The 20000-nt window shown below is 53.2% G+C and overlaps 3 protein-coding genes across 7 annotated transcripts in view; 2 read left to right on the top strand and 1 right to left on the bottom strand.

The window, feature by feature from the left end:
* Positions 1-4832, top strand: part of ZSWIM5 (zinc finger SWIM-type containing 5) — a 191016-nt gene extending 186184 nt beyond the window's left edge. Inside the window, exons 12-14 of the mRNA XM_008965255.4 lie at positions 429-592; positions 1070-1151; positions 1901-4832. Of these exons, the coding sequence (XP_008963503.2) occupies positions 429-592; positions 1070-1151; positions 1901-2763 (1109 nt within the window). The 3' untranslated portion in view covers positions 2764-4832. The remainder of the gene's footprint in view (positions 1-428; positions 593-1069; positions 1152-1900) is intronic.
* Positions 4833-5637: 805 nt separating this feature from the next.
* UROD (uroporphyrinogen decarboxylase) lies at positions 5638-9107 on the bottom strand. Of its 4 annotated transcripts, none has more exons than XM_003812795.5 (10): positions 8930-9107; positions 8196-8308; positions 8000-8079; positions 7861-7923; positions 7424-7621; positions 7145-7306; positions 6640-6777; positions 6381-6481; positions 6211-6277; positions 5638-5876 (listed from the first exon to the last, which is right to left on the bottom strand). In XM_003812795.5, the coding sequence occupies exons 1-10, from the start codon at positions 8947-8949 to the stop codon at positions 5715-5717; spliced, it is 1104 nt and encodes a 367-aa protein (XP_003812843.4). In that variant the 5' UTR covers positions 8950-9107; the 3' UTR covers positions 5638-5714. The 4 variants fall into 4 exon arrangements, with proteins under 4 accessions (XP_003812843.4, XP_008963511.1, XP_008963505.1 ...); XM_008965263.4 differs by having other exon boundaries at positions 7424-7640; positions 8196-8358; positions 8930-9074; XM_008965257.4 differs by having other exon boundaries at positions 8196-8358; positions 8930-9073.
* A 441-nt stretch (positions 9108-9548) lies between these two features.
* Positions 9549-18666, top strand: HECTD3 (HECT domain E3 ubiquitin protein ligase 3). 2 transcript variants are annotated; one of them, XM_008965385.4, is made up of 21 exons: positions 9549-10325; positions 10508-10668; positions 10921-11013; positions 11093-11228; positions 11531-11646; positions 11732-11845; positions 11988-12070; positions 12513-12678; positions 12899-12980; positions 13625-13807; positions 13949-14001; positions 14189-14253; positions 14409-14512; positions 15097-15216; positions 15330-15419; positions 16407-16613; positions 16836-16965; positions 17079-17153; positions 17277-17358; positions 17473-17544; positions 17637-18666. In XM_008965385.4, exons 1-21 carry the CDS (start codon positions 9957-9959, stop codon positions 17719-17721), a joined length of 2586 nt encoding a protein of 861 aa, XP_008963633.2. In that variant the 5' UTR covers positions 9549-9956; the 3' UTR covers positions 17722-18666. The 2 variants fall into 2 exon arrangements, with proteins under 2 accessions (XP_008963633.2, XP_034819535.1); XM_034963644.3 differs by having other exon boundaries at positions 9841-10325; positions 12513-12801.
* Positions 18667-20000: the final 1334 nt, after the last annotated feature.

The following is a 20000-nucleotide window of genomic DNA, read 5'->3' on the forward strand; positions in this document are numbered from 1 at the left end:
AAAATACAAAAAATTAACCGGGCGTGGTGGCGGGCGCCCGTAGTCCCAGCTACTCAGGAGGCTGAGGCAGGAGAATGGTGTGAACCCGGGAGGCAGAGCTTGCAATGAGCCGAGATCAAGCCACTGCACTCCTGCCTGGGCAACAGAGCGAGACTCCGTCTCCAAAAAAAAAAAAGGATCCTGAGGGTAGAGGGTATTAGGTAGAGACAGATGAAAAGGTGGAGAGAATAGGATTCACGTGGGGGTCTGGGGAAGGAAGGAGCCTCAAATGTGATTAGTGGACACAGCTCGATAACCCAGAAGGGGCAGTAGCATTCAGAAGCATTCAATGAATTGGTAGCAGCCATTTCAATGAGTATCTGTTGCAGTCAGCTGACTGTTTAGTAAAACTTTAAAATAGACCCTGCCCCTTCTCTTGACACCTATAGGAGACACTTTGAGGCTCCGAACAATTCTGGAAGCAATACAGAAGCACATTCATTCTTCCTCCCTCATCTTCAAACTGGCCCAAGATGCATTCAAGATTGCTACTCCCACTGACAGTAGTACTGACAGCACCCTGCTCAACGTTGCCCTGGAACTTGGGTTACAGGTATGGAGGAAGAGTAAGCCATCCACAGTTTAGACCTCTGACCTAGTGACAATTGGCAGAAGATAAGATCTCTGGGAGACTGGGCATAGGCCAAATCTGGCTCTTCCTTTGGGCCCAGAACACAAGTTCTAGGCTAGGGAAAAGGCAAGGATTTCATAAATTGGGCTCCACTTTTAAGTTAAGGCCAGAAGCAAGATAAAGCTTTAGGCTCCCTGGGGTCCCTATCTTCTCTCTACCTCCCCATTTCTACAAGTCAAGCAAGGTATGATAATAAGGACTTTGCTGCAGATCATCAGAGAAGCTTCCTATCTGATTGGTGGGAGGGCTGGGAAAGAAATTAACTATATTTTATGTTTATCAGCGGAGAGACCACTGTTTAAAGCACCAGAAAATATTTGTCACATAAATGAACGCAAGGGGAGGGAGAGGTCACAACAGTTAGGCATAGCCCACTGGAAAGGCCTCTTTTGTGCCCAGGTGATGCGGATGACCTTATCAACCCTTAACTGGAGACGCAGGGAGATGGTACGATGGTTGGTGACCTGTGCTACAGAAGTGGGTGAGTCTCCCACCTCCCTCTACCCCCAGGGGAAAGGAGTTTCTAGGCCCTACTCTTGGGACAGGACAATCAATCCTTAGAGCTCTCATATTCCTATGAGATCTTAGGCCCATCAGGAGATGGCCTAAGAAAGGATGGGGCTGCTGGTTGGAGAAGGTGGCCTCTGTTCAGCCAGCCCAAGCCCTGTCTTCACTGCTTGAACCATATCCTGATGTCAGCAGCCCTTGATCCTCTCATCAGAGACATGTCTAAGAGAATGAATTTTCAGTTGCTACTCAAGTGCTCCCTTGGGAGGTAGTGGGCCCAGTGGTTTGGTCCCCATCCCTGTGCATGCTTGTAAAAAACTCCAGACAACTTAGAGGCTCAGGACCCTTTCTAAGGCCCAAAGCCCCAGCACAAGACTCTACCCTGAGAGGCCCCACTTCAGCTAGAACCCCTGGCAGATCTGTAACCCATGCCTCAGGGCAAGCAAACCCCAGGCTCTACTGTCCCATCCTTGTAAGGGGCTAAGAGCACCTGCAGAAACCTTCAACTCTCTGACCTGGGGAAAGAAGGGATAGGAAGAGACCCCAAACAGGGTCTGGCCATCTGGGATGCTCCCCTTGCCCTGGTTTGCCTCATATCATCTCAAGGTTGCTGAGGAGGAAGAATTCATCTCTGCAGGCCAAGTTCAAACCCCAAATGGTAATCTGGGTAGACCTGAATCAGGACCCAGATGGCCACGGCTGAGCTCAGGCTCTCCCTGACAGGTGTGCGGGCCCTGGTGAGCATCTTGCAGAGCTGGTACACACTCTTCACCCCTACTGAGGCTACTAGTATTGTAGCTGCCACAGCCGTATCCCACACCACTATCCTGCGCCTCAGTCTTGACTATCCACAGCGGGAGGAACTGGCTAGCTGTGCTCGCACACTGGCCCTACAGTGTGCTATGAAGGATCCACAGAGCTGTGCCCTGTCAGCCCTTACACTCTGTGAGAAAGACCACATCGCCTTTGAGGCAGCCTACCAGATTGCCATTGATGCTGCTGCTGGTGGTATGACCCATTCACAGCTGTTCACCATCGCCCGCTACATGGAGCTCCGTGGCTACCCGCTACGTGCCTTCAAGCTGGCCTCATTGGCCATGAGCCATCTTAACCTGGCCTACAACCAGGATACTCACCCAGCCATCAATGATGTGCTCTGGGCTTGTGCTCTCAGCCACTCTCTGGGCAAGAATGAGCTGGCAGCTCTCATCCCCCTGGTGGTGAAGAGTGTGCACTGTGCCACAGTGCTTTCAGACATCTTACGACGCTGCACAGTGACTGCACCTGGCCTGGCCGGCATCCCAGGCCGCCGAAGCTCTGGAAAGCTCATGTCCACTGACAAAGCTCCATTGCGCCAGTTGCTGGATGCCACCATCAATGCCTATATCAACACTACACACTCACGCCTAACACACATCAGCCCTCGCCACTATGGAGAGTTCATTGAGTTTCTAAGCAAGGCTCGGGAGACCTTCCTGCTGCCCCAGGATGGCCACCTGCAGTTTGCCCAGTTCATCGACAACCTCAAACAGATCTACAAAGGCAAGAAAAAGTTGATGCTGCTGGTGCGAGAGCGCTTTGGCTGAGAGAGCAGATAGCTCACCGCCAGAGCAGCCTGGGTTCCCAGGTAGTATCAGGTCAGGCCCAGGGCACTGAAACATTTGTCTACCCTGAGAGAACTCTGAGCACCTGTGGATGAGGCCAAAGGACCACAGGGCTAAGGATGGGGAAAGTCCAACTCTAGTCGATAATGCCTACCTTGGCAAGCTTCTGACTACAGCCTACTGTTCATGGAGGAGCTGGGCCCTGCAGATCGACCAGAAACCCCACAACATGCCACCTCATGCCCCTATATCCTGCGTGTCCTGAGCATTGGCCCTGTCTCCCTTGGCAAACACAGAACACTGTTCCATCTCAGGGATTGCTTAACCAGAGAAACAGACACATTTGTGGGACTGTAAATACTATATGTGTTGCTAATTATTGTAAACTTGTAACTATTTATAATTCTGCTTCTGATTTGATGGGCACTTGAAGTAGCTGTGGGTAGGAGGATATGCTTATTTTCTGAGGAGACTCACAACCATTTCTCAGGTTTCCCTTGCAGAGTGTTTGCTGGTAGCAGTGGAAGAGTGGGGGTGCCAAGGAGAAAAATGGCCAGTTAGGATCAACCCAAGTCTAGTCTATGCAGAATCCCCCACCTACAGACAGGGCATTTATAGTCCAGTGGTGAGTGAGGGACAGAGGTCAGGACTGGACTTAGACTTTTGCCTCACAAAACTGTGAGGACATTGAAGCTCCTGCCTCACACAGCCTCTTCAGGAGCCTGCTGAACACCTGAGAAACAAGTGCAGGGAGAAGATGAAGGTCTGGGAAGCCGCTGAGTTCATAATATTCATCTACTGTGGTCACCTTTGTGTTAGCAAGTGTGTGGTTTCATCTATAATTGTGTGTGTGTATCTTTATGGCTAAGTACATGTGTGTATGTGCATAGATACATCTGTGCATGCCTGTTTGTGCACATATATATTTATGTGTATGTGTTAGTTCTATGGCTGTGTACCTGTTTGAATATGTGCACACTGGACTGTGAGTTTCTACGTGAGGATATACACATTTTGTGTACATGTGAGGATGCACATCTTTGTGCAAATGCACTCATGTTTGTGCATGTTTAGTATGTGTATCTGCATACACGAGTGCATGTGTATAAACATGTTTGTATCCATGTGTATGCTTGTTATCCATGCATCTGTGTCTTTATATGTGTAACTGAGCGTATTTCTACATGTAGGGATGTCTGTGTATTCATGTTTGAGGATCTGCATGAATGTGTCCTTTTTGCCAGATTTCTCTTTCCCATTCCTCTTAAATCTCTCTCGCCAGCTAAACGTTTGTTCCCCATCTCTGTGCCTCCTCTATTCATTCTCTCACCAAACAAGCTTCTAAGCACCAATCTCCCTCTGCCATCAGATTGGCTGCTTTAGCTCCACAGTTCTCTTCTCGCCTCATACTTGCTTTCTTCCCCTGCCTTTCTACCTCAAGCTTCCTCGCCAGCTTTTGTCACAGTCTCATTGCTCGCTGACTTGGAGGCTAGGGCTGGTCTGCACTTAGCCTCTCCCTTCCTAATTTCTAGCCCTAGTGGGCAGTCCTGTCTTAGCCCTGGCTGACTTCCATAGTGTATCATGTTCCTGCTACCTTCCTGACCCCTGTGCTCAGCCTGGAATTGTTATAGGAGGTAGCAAGGGCACTCAGAAAAGTCAGTTGGAACCAGTGTCTTGGTGTTTACTGTTTCATGTCTTAGTTCCTGAGTTGGGGGTGGGGTTTGATAGGGAAGGGGTGGTATAGCTAGAATGTGAACTAAGAACTTCTCCATCTGCTTTACTTTTTCTTTCTTCGACAAACTGTCACCTTTTTTACTCCAAACTGACCAAGAAGTTGTATTTGCCATTTGTGGCTACTCAAGTCTTACTGTCCAGCCAAGGGCCCCTACGTCTCAGCCCAATGGGTTGGTTAAAAAAAAGAGAGAAGCCACTCTCATTTCTGTATCACAGTTGCCCTTTTTTAGCAAGTGTGTGAATTCACAGTGCTTTTCTATGAATAAATCATGGATCACATAAAAGATCATTTTTCTAAAAGCAGAAATTGTGTTCTCTCACTAAATGAAACCCATCTCTCCTTTCTGCATTGCCCTGGCTGGGCCAGGGAGCTGGTTCAGCCTACAGCACAGTGGGTGCCTAGTGGTCTAAGGAGATGCAGAATGACAGATAAAGAATTTCTTGCCATACCAGACCCTTCCCCAGGGCTTACAGACACCTCAGAGCCTTGTCCTGGGAAGCAGGTACCACCAGGAAGGGTGGAATAACCAAGATCTTGAGAAAATTAAAGGGGATGCTCAGAAAAGAATATAAAGCAACCTTGAGTTGCCAGAGGGTCTTTTGGTTTCAGAGGACTTCTTGCTTTGGTGATGATGGACTTGTCTAAAGCTCCAATCCTAAGCAACCTAGCTCTAAGCTTTGATGTCCTCTATATATTTTGGTGTCAAAGCTGAGGGTCCCTCAGCTTCTCCCTGCTCGCCTAGACTCCATCTTCTTCCCCATGCCTCTCTGAAGTGTTCTAACCCCTTCTGTGCCCCTTTTTGATGTATACTTCCCTTCCTCCCCAGACATAAAGCCCTATCAATTTGGCCTTTGTATGTTGTGAGGACCCCACCCGTTTTTCTGCAAATGTCACAACCTGAACTGCTAGGAAAGCTCTACCCTACCCCATGTAGTTCTGGGACTTAGGTATCTGAGAGTAAGATGGGAATGAGAATCCTTAAGTGCTATAGTACATATTCACTGATACCTAACCCCCATGACTTGTGAAGAGGATATAGAGAGGGTTCCCAGGGAAGGAGCAGAGGCTAAGAAGAACTGAGGATATGGGCACAATCTTTCACAAACAAAACTACACAATAGTTAAACTCCGAAACTTTTATTGTCCTGGAAACGATCAATCATCTGTGTTAGTGGTACTTGAGGGTAAAGGTATACACTCAGTTCTGTCGAAGCAGACGTGAGTGTTTATGCACAGCATCCACAAAGGCGCCCACATGTTCTGGGTCCATGTCAGGATAAAGCCCATGGCCCAGGTTGGCAATGTAGCGATGTGGTCCAAAGTCATCCAGCATCTGCTTCACCAACTGCCCGATCTCCTCCTGGGGGACCAACAGGGCACTGGCTACAGGAGGACCAGCAAGCCTTTGTCCTCCCTATATATACTAGTGACAAACGCATATGTAGGCATGCTTCTCCTCAGTGTTATTCAGTCATTCAATAAAATTTATCAGATCCCTAGTATGGACCCAGGCATGAAGCATAAACACAAATGAACAACAGCAACAAAAAGTCCGGTCTTTCTAGGGCTTATGTTGTACATACAGAGTAGAAGAAAAGGACAGACAGACATTAAAAACAAGTGCACACAGAATAATACAACCACAGCCACAGGAGTGCACAGTAACAGACACACAGAGGGGCCCTGGCTGTTACCTCAGATGCATACAAGGCACAGGGGTCCAGGTTGCCCTGCAATGTCACCGTCTTCCCCACACACTCCCTGGAAGCAAAGCCAGCGCCACGTTCTGGTAACTGCATACATGGCAGCTCCCCCAGCCAACACCCCCACCTCAACCTCAAGGCCTCACCCTTCCATGGCTTACCGGGCTTTCTTTGGGGCCACTGTCCAGTCAAGCCCAACCACCTCATAGCCAGCTTGGGCCAGCTCCTCCAGGGCAAAATGCCCATCCTTAGCAAAGATGATCTAGAAAAAAGCAGATCTCAGGTAAAGAGGGCCTTGCTACAACCACTAATCTTTCTTGACTGTACTTCTGCTGCCCTCCAGTGGTCACTCCAGTCCATGCATGACTTAGCCTGAAAGCTCCACAGGACCACCTTCGCTCAACCCATCCCAATCCTCACCATGGGCACTGGTGCCAGGCCTGCCTCCCGCAACCTGGCCTTCACTTGCTTGGCCACATCACGGATGTAAGGCAGTGCAAACTTGTTGAAGAGCTGTGGGCCAAGATGCCCTGCATGGGACTCAAACAGCTGCAATGCCTAGTTAGGGTATGGTGAAGAAAAATATGTAACACACAAAGAGGAGGTTTCCCCCACATACAAAATCCACCTCAATTTTCCCCAAATGACTTCAATCCCTGATACTGCCTGACCCTATAAACCCAGTAATTAAAAAAAAAAATTTTACTTTCCTCAGATCCCAGCACTAACTTTGGTGTCTGAATACTTAGAGCATTAAGCCCCACTGTCAGTGTCAGGATGGGCTTGGCTGCTCAGCTAGATCACTGGAGGCCAAGGTTCTTTCATCCCTGGCATTAAGACCCCTGCCCTCTCAGGTTTAGGACACTCTTGCTTCTGGTCCTTACAGACCAAATCCCAGCCTATTTCTCTCTCTCTCAGGACTCACCTGGGCACCAGCCGCCACTTGTCCTACCAGATATGGGACCAGAGCATCGGTGAGGATGCGAAGCAGCTGGTGACTAGCCTGAGGTCTCTGATAGAGCCAGCGCTTGGCCTGAGCCATGGTGCTTGAGCCACCACCCTCAACCATGTATGTCATCAGGGTCCACTAGAGAAGGATAGAAAGATGGTGTCACAGAAGCCAGACTGACCCTTCCTTTTGTCTACCCCAGACCTTCCAGAGTGATCTCCCCGCGCCCCGAGTCCCTGCCCTGTCCCACATTACTGGGGCACCAGCAAAGCCAATCAGCGGCACACGTCCAGCCAGTCGTTGTCGGGTAAGGGTGATGGCTTGGAACACATAGCCTAGCTCAGAGGCTACCACTTCTGGATCCCGTAGGCGTTCTAGGTCCTGCTCTTCTCTTAATGGCTCTGGGAAGCTGGGTCCTTTGCCAGGTACCATGGTCACCTCCATGCCCAGTGCCTGGAGGGGGAGAAAACATCTGGGTTCCCAAAATGGAATCCAGGAGGAAAGGTTCTGTTCAGCTCATTCCAGGAGGAAGGAAAAGGAGAATAAAACTCTGCCAAACTCCATTTCTTTCAACCTTAGTTTTTCCCTCGATCCAGTTAGGATAAGTGCTTATTGTAAACCTTGACTGGACTGATAGAAGGATTTTCAAGGCGTCCTTGGATTATATTCTAGGATCAGGTTTGAGTGGGTACCTGGGGTACAACAAGGATGTCGGAGAAAATGATGGCAGCATCCAGAGGGAATCGACGCAGTGGCTGTAGGAAACAGGAGACAGGTTGCTAGGTGGCAGACTGAAGGCATAAATCTTTCCCTCTTTTGTGGACCCCTCACCTGCAGAGTCAGTTCACAGCAGGCCTCAGGAGAGCGACACGTGCTGAAAAAGTCCTGGGCAGCCCGGGTTTCCCTAAACTCTGCATACAGAGGGAAGACAGGGCTCAGCCTTGAGGCCCTCCAGAGCCCTCCCCTGCCCCTTGAAAACTTTTCTCCCTCCGGAGTTTTATCTAGATTTCCAGATCCTGACTCTTACCTGGTAAGTAACGGCCTGCCTGGCGCATGCACCAAACGGGAGTGTAGTCTGTTTCCTCTCCCCAGGCTGCTCGCAGGAATGTGTCATTCTTCAGCTCCGAAAAACCCTGAGGTCTGGCGATCAGGTGGGGGTGGGGGTAGGTGTCAGTATGCTACGCTGGAGGCTGGGGAAAGCGCGGGTTCATAAGGCCGATTCAGTCCAGGACCGCTATCTACCTCCTCCAGGCCAGCTCCCAAACCCTGGCTTTCCGCCCGTTCCGCCTCCTCTCTGCCTATCAGGTGGTGCACAAACTCCAGAAGGGCCCGCCCTGGGGCCTCTTCCCTCCACTTAGTCTCTACTCTTCCAAGCTCGAAGCAACCAGAGGGACTGGGGGGAGGGAATGAAGGCCCACTAAGGATAGTTTGGGGGTCTTCGAACTAGTGAGCCTCAGAAACGGGAATGTCACTGGGCTGGTTCAGGGGCTGAGAAATCCCCAGGCTGGGGGATAAAGAGGGATCAGAGTTGATGGTCCCAGAATAGAGATCCTGGTTGGAAATCCTGAGGCATCCCTTGAATTAAGGCCCTGGGATGAACGTCTCAAAAATCCATGGTTTTAGGATTCAGGATCCCAGCTAACGGAGTTCAGGTTGGGAGGTCTCCAGGGTGGGGAAAGGGGAGTACAGGGATAGAGTCCTGAGTTGGAAGACTCAAATTAGAAGCCCGGCTAGCCACACCGCGTGCTCTGGAGAACTCACCCCAACCCATTCGCTTCCATGGTCAGCTGTCTGTAACTGCGAGCTCAATCCGCAATTTAACCTGAATCTGAGCCTGCCCCCCAGTCCAGGCTCCGCCCCTTTCTGTAGGGAACCAAGGGCGTCGCCATGTTGAAGATCACATGATCGGACTCCAGCGACAGCTCCAGGGCTGCCCTGGCTGCTGCCCGTAGGACCCCTACCTTTTTCACCGTAAAGTTCGCTGTAGCGACGCAACAACAAAGGCCCGAAAGAAAACTCCGCTGTAAATGTATCTTAGGGTGACATGAGGAATTTGTTCTCATCTGACAGTCTGGGTATCCGGAGGCTTGGCGCAAGTCCCACTCATGATACCAACAGTCTTATCCAGCCAGGTCCATACTATAGCCTGGACCTATAGTAGGTGCAGAGGTTAGCTCTGCTCAAGACAGCCCCGGCCTTTAAGGAGCTACAAGACTGGGGAAACAGAAATCAGCAATCACATTAAAATGAATAATGATCTCCAGTGTCCTTGGGATTAGGAGTGACAAACAGAATCAACCCTAATGACTCAAGACTTCTGTCAGTGGCAGGGGAAGGGGCCATTGTCTCAAACACTTTAGTCACACCACCCATAGGATAGGGAGTCCAGCAGATTCGCTGGGAGTGGGAGGAAAAACAGCAGGCCGAAGAACCAGAAAAATGACTGTTGGCAATGACCCAGGCTAGCTAGAATGGTGACTTGAATGAGGGTAGTAGCAGTAGAGATAAAATGGTAGTCACAAGGAAATGGAGAGAGGGAGATTGATCAGGTAGCAATCACCAATCTTGGGTTTGGTCGGCTGGGTTAGGGTGGCACAGAGATAAGTAATATGGTTGAGTGTGGGAGTACACAGTGCAATACAGTGAGAGCTGGGGTGCGCTTAGTCCAGAACATACGGCAAAGGCTGGCCAAAGGCGGGGAAGGGCGTGGTGGGAAGCTCTGTCGGCGGTCGCGCCAGCTGTTCCCCGGGCAGGGTCGCCTCTAGGCGCTCACCTCCGCCACTTCGCCATGGCGGGTCCTGGCCCGGGCGCGGTGCTGGAGTCCCCCCGGCAGCTGCTGGGCCGCGTGCGCTTCTTGGCAGAGGCCGCGCGGAGCCTCCGCGCCGGGCGGCCGCTGCCGGCAGCGCTGGCTTTCGTGCCGCGAGAGGTGCTCTACAAGCTTTACAAGGACCCAGCGGGACCGTCGCGCGTGCTTCTGCCGGTGTGGGAGGCAGAGGGCCTGGGGCTGCGTGTGGGCGCCGCAGGCCCAGCCCCCGGTACCGGCTCCGGGCCCCTGCGCGCCGCCCGCGACAGCATTGAGCTCCGGCGCGGCGCCTGCGTGCGCACCACGGGCGAGGAGCTGTGCAACGGCCACGGGCTCTGGGTGAAGCTGACAAAGGTGCGCTCTTCCCTGCCCAGGACCCGGTAAAAGACCCCTGGGGCCAGAGAAACCTCTGGCTGTTTGCCTTTCCTCCCCTGTATTGAGTTGGCATTGCGTTCGGCGCCCTTTGCCCTGGGCTGGGCACGACAGGCGGCTGGGCAGTTCCCTGACGGCTGTCCCCATCCTACGCGTCCCGGCAGGAGCAGCTGGCAGAGCACCTGGGCGACTGCGGGCTGCAGGAAGGCTGGCTGCTGGTGTGCCGCCCGGCGGAGGGCGGAGCCCGCCTGGTACCCATCGACACTCCCAACCACCTCCAGCGGCAGCAGCAGCTCTTTGGCGTGGATTATCGGCCGGTGCTCAGGTACTGCACTTGAAGGAGCGGGGCTGGCTGTCAGAAGGCCGGGCCAGGAGGGCTTGGGAACACTTCAGCCACAGCCTGGGGTGGGTGGGATACTGGAGCGGAGGCAGGGTTAAGAACAGAAAGGGGCGGGACGTGAAGGGGGCTCGGGTGGAGACTGGGAGATAGAGCCCTGAAGAAGGCTACACGGCATGGAGGTAGTGTCTTGCTGACCGCTGATGTCTCCCCATCCCACTCCCTACTCTGTGCCCACAGGTGGGAACAGGTGGTGGACCTGACATACTCACATCGCCTGGGATCGAGACCTCAGCCGGCAGAGGCATACGCAGAAGCTGTACAAAGGCTACTGTGAGTGAGCTGGAATGGGGTGGGGAGGAAGGAGCTCTGCGTCTGGGCCCAGTCTAATTAGGGGCTTGGGGTTGCTTAGCTATGTACCCCCGACATGGACCTACGAGTGCGACGAGGACCTGATCCACTTCTTGTATGACCACCTGGGCAAGGAGGATGAGAACCTGGGTAGCGTGAAGCAGTATGTGGAGAGCATAGACGTTTCCTCCTACACGGTGGGTGCTGGGGCTCCTCCCACCCCAGGCAAGATATAGTCACACCCCTCAAGGCTAGATCCAGAAAGAACCCCCACCTGCAGGCCAGGACCAAAACAGGGTACCCACAGGCCACACTCAGTTCAGCTCCCCATCTTGGACGTCTGTAGGACCCCTTACATACCCAGCGGCCCCCTATCCCATACCAGTTGCCTGTTAGCCCAACTTCACTATGCTTTCTCTCTGGTGCTCCTGGCCCAGAGCACAAGCCCAGTGCAGGGAGGGAGGGTAACTGCTGACTTCACGTCTCTGCGCCTCCCCAGGAGGAGTTCAACGTGTCCTGCCTGACAGACAGCAATGCCGATACCTACTGGGAGAGCGATGGGTCCCAGTGCCAACACTGGGTACGGCTTACTATGAAGAAGGGCACCATTGTCAAGTAAGTAGGCTCTGGGCAGGACAGGGTGGGTGGGCTATGTCCCTGTGGGTTCACAAAGACTCATATTCATACTCTGACCCTTCAGGAAGCTGCTACTCACAGTGGATACCACAGATGACAACTTTATGCCAAAGCGGGTGGTGGTCTATGGGGGCGAAGGGGACAACCTGAAGAAGCTGAGTGACGTGAGCATTGACGAGTGAGCACGCTGGCGTGGGGAGGGAAGTAGGGCATGTTCCAAGCCTAGCCCAGCTTGAAAGCCTAAGTTTGAGTGAGACTCCAGTAGTCTCTGAAGGCCTGAGGCAGGAGGTATCTGAAGTGCTTCACACTCATCTCCTCAGGACCCTCATCGGGGATGTCTGTGTCCTGGAGGACATGACCGTCCACCTCCCGATCATCGAGATCCGCATCGTGGAGTGCCGAGGTGAGGTTTAAGGCTATAAGGAGGGAAAGAGAGCCCGGCGTGGAGATGGGGGCAAACAGACAGTGAGTGTGGAGAGAAGAGGATGGGCTTGGAGTTGGGGTGAAGGCGATGCTGAACTAACTCCAGGATTTGGAGCTTTGGGGCCTGAGCCAGCTGGGACATGCCAGGTATAGGCCTGCCTTAAAGCCATACAGGTGGTTGGGCTCACCTGGAAGAGGAACTGAGTTGGGACCCTCAGGCATCCCAGCATTCTAGTGGAAGACAGAGGAATCAGCAGGAATAGATCAATCAGAATCAGGTGATAGAAGGTGATCCCGAAGGTCTCGAGTTTCTAGGGGCTAACGGTGATACAAGGCTGAGCGTTCAAGGAGCCAGTCCCAGGTCTGAGGGCCAAGGAGGCAGCAGGTGCTGTAAATGACCTTACTCTGACCCCTTCCCCCAGATGATGGGATTGATGTTCGTCTCCGAGGGGTCAAGATCAAGTCGTCTAGACAGCGGGAACTAGGGTTGAATGCAGACCTGTTCCAGCCAACTAGTCTGGTGCGATATCCACGCCTAGAAGGCACCGACCCTGAAGTACTGTACCGCAGAGCTGTCCTCCTGCAGAGGTGGCTGTGGTCCTGGACCTATGGGCCCTTCCCTTCCCCCAACATTGAGCCTTGTGTGTCTGCATGGAGGAGGTTCCCAAGGTCTCATAGTATAAGCTGTTCAAGGGTCAGAGAAGCCACCAGGTCCTGCCTTTTCCTGTACCTTTATGTTGGGGAGTTGGGGGTGTTACATGTATGCTAAACTCTTTAGCTGCAGTCAATCTTTATCTACCCATGCCAGATTCATCAAGATCCTCGATAGTGTCCTGCACCACCTGGTACCTGCCTGGGACCACACACTGGGCACCTTCAGTGAGATTAAGGTGAGCTGACCCAGCCAGTGCTGGTCTTGGCGTTTCCCCTTCCTGCTCACGTAGTTGTTCATTCCTTAGCAGAGTTCCTAAAATCTACTCTAGGGCAAGACCTTTGCTGGGTCTGGGAACATAGGAAGAAAGCCAGAACAAATGGTCCAAATTTAGTGTTTGGGAGGCTGTTCCCCAGCCTCCTTGGTATTCCAGAGTGTGTGGAATACCCAAGGGCTATTGACAGCACAGGCAGGGCAGGTTGCGTGAAAGGTACATACAGGGAGTTACCAGCAGCTCAAGATGTCTTGAGAAAAGTGTGCCAGTAGGTGTGAGTATGACAGAGGGATGAGGGTGGAAGGATGTGGGCAGAAGGCAGGTCCTGGTTGCAGAGGGCCCTGTGGGCCAGGCTGTGAAGCAAGGACTTTGTCCCAGGGTAGTGGAGCTGTTGGAAAGGTAAGGAAGGTAATGACAGTATTAGATTTTTTTGTTTTAGAAAGCTCTCCCTGGTGGCTGAACTAAGGAGGGGACTGGAGACAAGGACAGGGATGGACTAGACTTGAACTGAAACGGTGGAATTGGATACAGGCAGAGGGGAAAGTTCCAGGGCCTGGACAGAGGCTGACTGCCCACTCATTCCTGCTCTGGCCACCTCTCCTCACTAGCAAGTGAAGCAGTTCCTACTGCTGTCCCGCCAGCGGCCCGGCCTGGTGGCTCAGTGCCTGCGTGACTCTGAGAGCAGCAAGCCCAGCTTCATGCCACGCCTATACATCAACCGCCGTCTTGCCATGGAACACCGTGCCTGCCCCTCTCGAGACCCTGCCTGCAAGAATGCAGTCTTCACCCAGGTCTGCACCACCTAGGGTCCGACTGAGATAGGATCAGTCAAGGGCCAAGGGGGCTAGGCCAAGAGGGACCTGAACAAGTTCTTGGGGCAAGTATAGGGCCAAGTCTTGCTTTCCTGTGACTCCTTTCCTCCTTGCCCCCAGGTATATGAAGGCCTCAAGCCCTCTGACAAATATGAAAAGCCCCTGGACTACAGGTATGGCATGAGAGTGAGGGACTTACTCGGGACACCTGTTTGTGCACACAAACACACACACACACACACACACACAACTGCTCGAGGCACCCCTCACCATGACTGCTTTTCCCAGGTGGTCTCTGAGCTGATGAATTGTGCTGCACCTGGCCCCACATAATGACAAATCTGCCCACGTTTTTTGCAGGTGGCCCATGCGCTATGACCAGTGGTGGGAGTGTAAATTTATTGCAGAAGGCATCATTGACCAAGGTGAGGCCCTGAGGGAGGATCTCAAGGGTCCTGCTTGCTGCCCTATCAAAGTGGTAGAGGCTTTTCACCAGCTAATGATGATGGGGGACCTATTCATTACCCCATTATGGGAGCAGGGCTCTTGAGTGCCCAGCTGAGGGCATCTGTCATTTCAGGGGGTGGTTTCCGGGACAGCCTGGCAGATATGTCAGAAGAGCTGTGCCCTAGCTCAGCGGATACCCCCGTGCCCCTGCCTTTCTTTGTACGCACAGCCAACCAGGTAATCTCCGTTTCCATCTCTGCAAACCTCCCAGGTGCCAGATTGAGCTAGAAAGGGGGCAGAGGAGGGGGCCAGATTGAGCTAGAAAGGGGGCAGGCACAGTGGCTCACGCCTGTAATCCCAGCACTTTGGGAAGCTGAGGCGGGCAGATCACGAGGTCAGGAGTTCAAGACCAGCCTGGCCAATGTAGTGAAACCCCATCTCTATAAAAATAAAAAAAAATTAGCCGGGCGTGGTGGCACGCGCCTGTAGTCCCAGCTACATGGGAGGCTGAAGCAGGCGACTCGCTTGAACCCAGGAGACGGAGGTTGCAGTGAGCCGAGATCACGCCACTGCACTCCAGCCTGGGTGACACAGTGAGACTCTGTCTCAAAAAAAAAAAAAAAAAAAAATAGAAATAGGGCAGAGGAGGGACTGAGTTGCTCAGGGCAACCTCTGGGCAGACAGGGAGAGGAGGAGCCACTGTGCATATGAAGGGATCATTTAGTGGAAAATGTTCCCAGTGGAAAATGTTCAGGGAAGTCTTTGGGCCAGGAAAATAGGGTGTATCTCATGCCACACTCACAGCTCTGTCTCTGGGGCAGGGCAATGGCACTGGTGAGGCTCGGGACATGTATGTACCCAACCCCTCCTGCCGAGACTTTGCCAAGTATGAATGGATCGGACAGCTGATGGGGGCTGCCCTTCGGGGTAAGGAGTTCCTGGTGAGTAGCCTTATCCACACCCCCGTCCGATCAGCCCTGGCCCCTGGAAGGAAAGGCCAGCCAAACCTGGGCAGCTCAGGGTGAGAAGACACTGGGGAGTGTTTGTCACACAGGTCCTGGCCCTGCCTGGTTTTGTGTGGAAGCAGCTTTCTGGTGAGGAGGTGAGCTGGAGCAAGGACTTCCCAGCTGTGGACTCTGTGCTGGTGAGTAGGACCTGGAACCAGTGTTTCCTCTGCCCAGTCCCTAAAGGTTGGTCCTCCCTAAGGCTGTTCTGTACCTTGTTCTTTCACCACACACAAGATCCCTCTCCAATCCATCCACTCCCATGGCTTCAACTACTGTCTGTAGACTCGTGACCCCTAAAATCCTGACCTCTAGCCCCAGCCTCTCCTAAGCCTGGGGCCATATATGTATCTGTACCCTTGACGTTTGCCCCAAGATGGCATCTCAGGCTCAGTGTGTTCTTTATCTTCTCCGAAGACTACTCCCCTCTAGGGCTCCTGCCTCAGAAGGGCACCATGTCCCACTCCTCCCCATCCCAAAGCCCACAGGGCCATCCTTCACCCCTTCTTCTCCCTCGCCACCACATTCTTAAGTCTTCCTCTGTAATCTGTCTGCTTTTCCTGTCTCACTACTGTCTCCCTGCCTGGTTGAGGACACCTTTCCTCCTTAGCTAATCACTTACTAAAAAGCTGGTGTCCCTGTCTCCGTTCTTACCCGTTTGGTCTCCATGCAGCCACAGTAATTCATTTCACTCTCCTTATTTAAACTCATTGATGGCTCGGCCCTGGGCTTAGGATAGAATGCAGAATCTGTAAAGGCCTTACGTGAACCCTGTGTCTCCAGCCACTTGGTTCACATTCAGGCTCCAGCCACACAGTTTCCTTAGGCCTTTTGCTCTTTCCAGCTTTCTCCAAGATGTTCTCTCTCCTAACTTCCCTTATGTCCCAGCCATCATTTGGGTCTCAGCTGAGACACCATTTTCCACAGGATGCCTCCTCTGGCCTCCAAGGCTGGTTAGGTGTTGTCTTGATGCTTTTACAGCTCTTGTACTGACACCCTCATTCCCTGCTGCCTCCATGGGGACTGCCTTGCCTGGCTGTCTCTGCTTCCCTGTGAGCATCTTGTGGAAAGACAGGGACTATCTCCACAGTGAAAAGGTTACCTCCCTGCCTCTCTCCAACCCCTAGGTGAAGCTCCTGGAAGTGATGGAAGGAATGGACAAGGAGACGTTTGAGTTCAAGTTTGGGAAGGAACTAACATTCACCACTGTACTGAGTGACCAACAGGTGGTGGAGCTGATCCCTGGGGGTGCAGGCATCGTCGTGGGATATGGGGACCGTTCTCGTTTCATCCAACTGGTCCAGAAGGCACGGCTAGAGGAGAGCAAGGAGCAGGTAGTACCCAGAGGCTAGTAGAACAGAGAGCTTTGGCCCCTCCTGAGCCCCAGCTCCTGGGACCCAGAACACAGCCTGTAAGCCACCAGTACTCCAAGAACTCTGGCCCCCACCATTCCTCAGTGCCACCTTTCTGCTGCTAAAAGGCCACAGTGATGCCCCCCAGTGTGAGGCGGGAGGTGTGCCCTCTTCCCCAGCCAAGCCTTTTTACCCACTCCCCAGGTGGCAGCTATGCAGGCAGGTCTGCTGAAGGTGGTACCACAGGCTGTGCTGGACTTGCTGACCTGGCAAGAGTTGGAGAAGAAAGTGTGTGGGGATCCAGAGGTCACTGTGGATGCTCTGCGCAAGCTCAGTGAGTTCCCCAAGGCAGGGCAGGGCAGGGCAGCACAGCACAGCACAGGGGTTGGGGCTCAAGGACTGGGCAAGATGAGACCCAAGAATGAATGCTGGCCTTGTCTCCACCAGCCCGGTTTGAGGACTTCGAGCCATCTGACTCGCGGGTGCAGTATTTCTGGGAGGCACTGAACAGCTTCACCAACGGTCAGTGGAGGAGGGCAGGGTGACACCTGGGTTTGGACTCTGCTGCTGAGTTGCAGAGGCAGGGTAGAAGTTGTAGACCCTCCCTCACCATCCACGCAGGCACTGATTTCCTTCTCCCTCCAGAGGACCGGAGCCGCTTCCTGCGCTTTGTCACGGGCCGCAGTCGCCTGCCAGCACGGATCTACATCTACCCAGACAAGCTGGGGTGAGTGCTGGAGGGAGGCCTGAAGGTGCCATGGCCGCCTTCTGTCCTCCCTCCCCACACACGTACATGTGCCCCAACACATCTTCCTGACCTATGGTCCCTCAATGCCCCCAGCTACGAGACCACAGACGCGCTGCCCGAGTCTTCCACTTGCTCCAGCACCCTCTTCCTGCCACACTATGCCAGGTGGGTTTTTTCCTAGGCTCGATTTGGGGCCCAGGGGACCCCATCACCCCTGGTAGCGATGGAGGGACCTGACCAAGTCCCCATTCCCACAGTGCCAAGGTATGCGAGGAGAAGCTCCGCTATGCGGCCTACAACTGCGTGGCCATCGACACTGACATGAGCCCTTGGGAGGAGTGAGGCGTGCCGCCGGCTGTGGGACCAGCAAGACTGCACGTGTCCCTCTTGGCCTTGCCCAGGGTGAAGACACCTTCCCTGCCCTGGTTTGGCTGACGTGCTCAGCAAAACCCCATGTGCCCCGCTCCTGTGTGCAGTTGGGGTAGGGGCAGCTGGCGTGGTCAGGTGAACACTAGTGGCCCAGCCCCGCAGACCCACAAGCCCTACCCGTGCTGGGGCTTGCTTCCCGAGGTATTTCACCTCTTAAGAGGGAATCTTCCACAAGCCCAGCACAAGCTGCCAGGCCTGAGCTACTTGAAGGGGGCCATCTAGGTCCCCAACCCATGGAGTTTGCCTCCATTTTCAGCTCCACCTTTTTTCTCCTATTTTCTCTCTGGCTTTCTTCAGCCATGACTCACAACTAAAAACATAAAACACTGGAGGTTAGTGGAGGCCCCTCCCCAAGCAGGGAGCCTGGGATGGGCAGGGAGTGATAGCCAAACTCCTTGGTCACCTGCTCCAAGAAGGAAGCAGTAGCTGAGCACCTGCCCTCACATACTGCTCTTTTCCCCTCTCCCTCCATACCAGAGATGTGGTGAGCTCTGTTCTTCTACCAACCCAGTCTCAACACACAAAGTGCCACCACCTTCCCTGACTCAGAACCCACATCCACTCAATGTGAACTCTACTACCACGACCTCCCCATATTCCTCACTTCTCCATCACCTCCAGCCTGACTCCCTGTCTGCCCTTTCACCCCGAAGATTTTGCACAGGTTAAGGCCAGTTATGGCCTTTTTGAAATCTGTAATAGCTCCCCTTTCCCCAACTCTAAAGCCTAGACCTTAAACCTGTTCCTAGAGCTATGCACACCCCTGCCCCAGTTTACCGTTCCTCCCTCAGGGCCTCCGTGACACTCCATGAAAAGAAGTTCTTGCATACCGGAAAGTTGAATAAATGGATGAATTCATTCCTTCAGAATGTGTTTATTGGGCCCTGGGCTTAGGCACAGGGTCACAAGGAGAAATCGACTTTAGTGTCCTACTCGGAGCCAAGAAGATGGATGTGAAATGCAAGTAGAGGCTTCTCAGTGACAGACTTTGCACAGTTACACATCTGGGGCTGAGCAGAGACGTAAGGGCCCCACTGCGCAGAAAAGGGAAAACAAGCAAACAGGCTGGCCTGGCATTTTCTGGCATGGATATGGTGATTTGGAGGATGGGAGTCCACTTCTGGAGCCAAGTGGGCAGAAGAATTTGACATCATAGAAGACAGAGACGGGAGGGCTGACAAACCAGCCAGGTCAGGGTTGTTGACTGAAGTGGAGGAAGTAGTGTCTTTATTACCCTGCACCCAACCCATTGCAGTCCTTTTTGGGTGTTTGTTTGTTTGTTTGGGTCTCTGTTGCTTAGGCTGGCGTGTAGTGATGCAGTCACAGCTCACTCCAGCCTGGGCCTCCTGGGCTCCAGTGATCTTCCCACCTCAGCCTCCTGAGTAGCTGGGACCACAAGTATGCCACCGCTTCTGGGTAATTTTTTGCAGAGATAGGGGTCTCCCTATGTTGAGCAGGTTGTTCTCGAACTCCTGGCCTCAGGCTTTCCTCCCACCTCAGCCTCCCAGAGTGCTAGGATTACAGGCCTGAGTAGTCTTCAAGAACAAGTACCTGGGGCCGGCGACTCACACCTGGAATTCCAGCACTTTGGGAGGCTGAGGTGGGCGGACCGCTTGAGCCCAGGAGTTTGAGACCAGCCTGACCAACGTGGTGAAACCCTCTCTCTATTAAAAATACGAAAATGAGCAGGGCTTGGTGGTGCGTGTCTGTGGTGCCAGTTGGGAGACTGAGGTGGGAGGATCGCTTGAGCCCAGGAGGTGGAGGTTGTAGTGAGCCAAGATCATGCCACTGCACTTCAGCCTGGGCAACAGAGTGAGACCCTCTATCAAAAAAAAAAAAAAAAAAGGAGTATCAGGGAGAACCCTGTGTATGAACAGTCCCCCTACACCCCCACAGTGGCCAGTCACGCTCTCAAGCACAGCCCCAGGGTCCCAGTCGTCTCAGAGTCCAGGTACAATGTGAGACCTTGTGGTGGCTGATTGCCCAGATAAGTGGCTTGGTGGAGTCTTGCCCTGGCAACTCTTCCCCTTCTTGTCCTCTAGGGCACTCCCTGACACTGCCCTAGTTGGGAAACTTACTGTGCAAGAGGTTGATCTCTGCCTGCACTGTGTGCACCCTGAGACCTATCCCAAAACACGGAACTTGACAGCTCAGTCTCTCGGCTGCCACCGCCTCCCCTGTACCCCTGCACC

This window comes from Pan paniscus, chromosome 1 (assembly GCF_029289425.2).
Source record: "Pan paniscus chromosome 1, NHGRI_mPanPan1-v2.0_pri, whole genome shotgun sequence".
Classification (NCBI taxonomy): domain Eukaryota; kingdom Metazoa; phylum Chordata; class Mammalia; order Primates; family Hominidae; genus Pan; species Pan paniscus.

Bases quoted from the DNA above. Each gene is read 5' to 3' on its own strand.
- UROD (XM_003812795.5), bottom strand. From the start codon at position 8,949: ATGGAAGCGAATGGGTTGGG. The intron at 6,778-7,144 runs GTGAGTCCTGAG...TACCCTAACTAG, and splicing joins AAGTGGCGGCTGGTGCCCAG to GCATTGCAGCTGTTTGAGTC. The intron at 6,278-6,380 runs GTAAGCCATGGA...CTTTGCTTCCAG, and splicing joins GTGGCCCCAAAGAAAGCCCG to GGAGTGTGTGGGGAAGACGG.
- HECTD3 (XM_034963644.3), top strand. From the start codon at position 9,957: ATGGCGGGTCCTGGCCCGGGCGCGGTGCTGGAGTCCCCCCGGCAGCTG. The intron at 14,002-14,188 runs GTATGGCATGAG...CGTTTTTTGCAG, and splicing joins GAAAAGCCCCTGGACTACAG to GTGGCCCATGCGCTATGACC. The intron at 17,154-17,276 runs GTCAGTGGAGGA...TTCTCCCTCCAG, and splicing joins ACTGAACAGCTTCACCAACG to AGGACCGGAGCCGCTTCCTG.